Source organism: Oryzias melastigma, linkage group LG12 (genome assembly GCF_002922805.2).
Source record: "Oryzias melastigma strain HK-1 linkage group LG12, ASM292280v2, whole genome shotgun sequence".
NCBI lineage: Eukaryota > Metazoa > Chordata > Actinopteri > Beloniformes > Adrianichthyidae > Oryzias > Oryzias melastigma.
The window spans coordinates 21,466,609-21,468,918 of NC_050523.1; the positions used below are offsets into that span (position 1 = coordinate 21,466,609).

General features: G+C 44.0%; 1 protein-coding gene and 1 long non-coding RNA gene across 2 annotated transcripts in view; one reads left to right on the forward strand and one right to left on the reverse strand.

The window, feature by feature from the left end:
- dpysl2b (dihydropyrimidinase like 2b) overlaps nucleotides 1-2,281 on the reverse strand; it is a 29,254-nt gene extending 26,973 nt beyond the window's left edge. The window contains exon 1 of the mRNA XM_024299286.2: nucleotides 2,004-2,281. Within this exon, the coding sequence (XP_024155054.1) occupies nucleotides 2,004-2,243 (240 nt within the window). The 5' untranslated portion in view covers nucleotides 2,244-2,281. The remainder of the gene's footprint in view (nucleotides 1-2,003) is intronic.
- The window catches only part of LOC112163117, a 3,814-nt gene continuing 3,674 nt past the window's right edge, over nucleotides 2,171-2,310 (forward strand). The window contains exon 1 of the long non-coding RNA XR_002922228.1: nucleotides 2,171-2,306. This is a non-coding gene — a long non-coding RNA (uncharacterized LOC112163117). The remainder of the gene's footprint in view (nucleotides 2,307-2,310) is intronic.

The following is a 2,310-nucleotide window of genomic DNA, read 5'->3' on the forward strand; positions in this document are numbered from 1 at the left end:
AGCCACCCTGTCGTATTACTGAGCATTTCTATCCGGACCTGATCTACTGTTTCTGATCCTGCTTCATCTCTGATTGCCTGCCCTGACCCTCGCCTGGACTCTGACAACTCAACTCTCTTCTTGGATGACCCCATGCTCATGACTGACCTCAGCCCGTCTGTCTCTGATTTAGCTTTGTGGACTTTTATCTGTGCATAGTTCCTGTCTGAACTAATAAAGCTGCTGCACGTGGAACCAGCCGTCTGCTAGTCTGTGACACAGATGAGGAAAACACAGATGCACATGCATCTATTTGTCTGCATGATGCATCAGAATGGAGTGGAGCAGGAAGCTTGTGGCCCTAAACAATTTGGGTAAAGAAATCCTCAGAAAATACTATGATTATCAGAAAAAAACAGGTTTTCATCACAGTGTGTTTAAAATGAACTGATGACATTTGATTAATTTTGCTTTAAAGGTCAAAAAGTGAATGTGTGTGTGAGAAACTTTGTTCTAAAGATCCACTACAATCATTAGAAGTTACTGTTTTCTTCATTCCTCTGACATCATTTTAATCAGGTTTTCTCTTTCGATTCAACTCTTCGGAATGATTTTATGGCTGTTTGGATCGTGGCGTGAACTCACTTCAACAAGGCTGATTTTTGAACAAAATTGGGTCTTATTTAACAAGAGATGAGTATATTTCTGTTAAGGCTCAGTAGACAAAAATAATCAGATTGTGCCAGTGTCAGGACCAATATGCACTAAGATCATATCCTAGCTATTTTGGGGTAAATTCAGGGTACACCTCAAGAGTTACTGAGTGTCACAGGACCACACAACCTCATGCACACCTAGGGACAGTTTAGACTCAACAATTGACCTATGAAACATGTTTTTGGTCTGTGGGAGGAAACCAGAGTGCTCAGAGAAAACCCCTGCATGCATCAGGAGAACATGCAAAAAAAACCAAAACAGCCAGGATTTGAACCACTAACTCGGTCAAGTGTGCACCCCTGACACAATAGTTTCATTTACATCAAATCTCTTTTTTTTCACACTTAAAACTTTCCAAAATTCACACGTTACAACCATGAAGGAAGCGATACTTGTTGATGAGCATCAAGGTTTGTTCAAGCATCATCAGTAGGTTCATTCGTCCTCAAATTTGAGGATATATCTCAAAAAATCAACTTTTCTTGTGATTTTCATTGTAAAAACTATATTTGCACACATACTAATTTACTTTATCTTAAACCATGCAAATCAAACTAGCTAACAGTATTTAACTAAACCAATACATTTCATAAATTGATCTTTTTGAGTCATTGAAACTGACGAGACGAGATAAAGAGAGGGATGAGAGGTTTACTGATCAATAGTTAACATGGCACCAACACCCAAAGCTTTTAGCAACACTCTGAGGGATTCACTCTTTGTTAAAGGAAGTAACCGTGGGTGCTGCTGGTTCCCCCAAATCTGATTAAAGGGATGCAAGGAGGCACAAGAAAAATGGATTTCGTGCAAGTCATGCATGCAGAGTCCTGCAGCAGCAGCTCCACGCCCTGAAACCTGCTGCAGGAAGCAAACACTCGCGACAATCTGAAGAAATGAAGCTACCAAAAAGATGTCATAATTCCTTGACACCTATCAATGCAAATGTGCATCCAACAAGTTTTATTTTAAAGCAGAAGTGACATTTATTTTTCATATATCTATATATATTCAATATGCTTGAGGAAACTATCAGGTTCATGCAGGTATTTGCACCTTCATAAATCAAACACAGTGGTCAGCAGAACACCAGAAAGCAGCATTGTGAGCATGAAAAGCTGCTCCCTTTCTGTTGTATCCCACTGCATTCTGGGAAATGTAGTCCTCGCGGTTGTCTGGGTTACTCAGGCGCTTCTCTAACTCAAGAAAGTGGATCCAAGCAAGTGACATCATTTGAAATGATGGATGCTGATGGGATCAGGGGCTGGAGGAGACTGACTGCATGGATCTGACATGTAGGGAAGGATTACCCGTTTGTCGTCCAGGTTCTGGAGGGCTTCCTTCCCGCTGCTCTCCCGGATCTCCACCTTCCGAGGCTGAGAGATGTCCGTCTGCCGGTCGATGACCCTCCCGCCGCTCCGCGCGTCCACGTCCCGCGCCTTCCCGTCTGCAGAGCCCTCCAGCGGGCAGAACACGCCGCAGAATTTCTGCCGGGGCCTGGGGGGGCTGTCGGAGCTGACGCTCTGGAAGAAGGCTCCGGCGGTGGACATGCTGATGGAGGGATGGAGGGAGGCTCCGCTTCTGCTGCTGCTTCTGTCGGCTCAGCGCGCCTGGTCA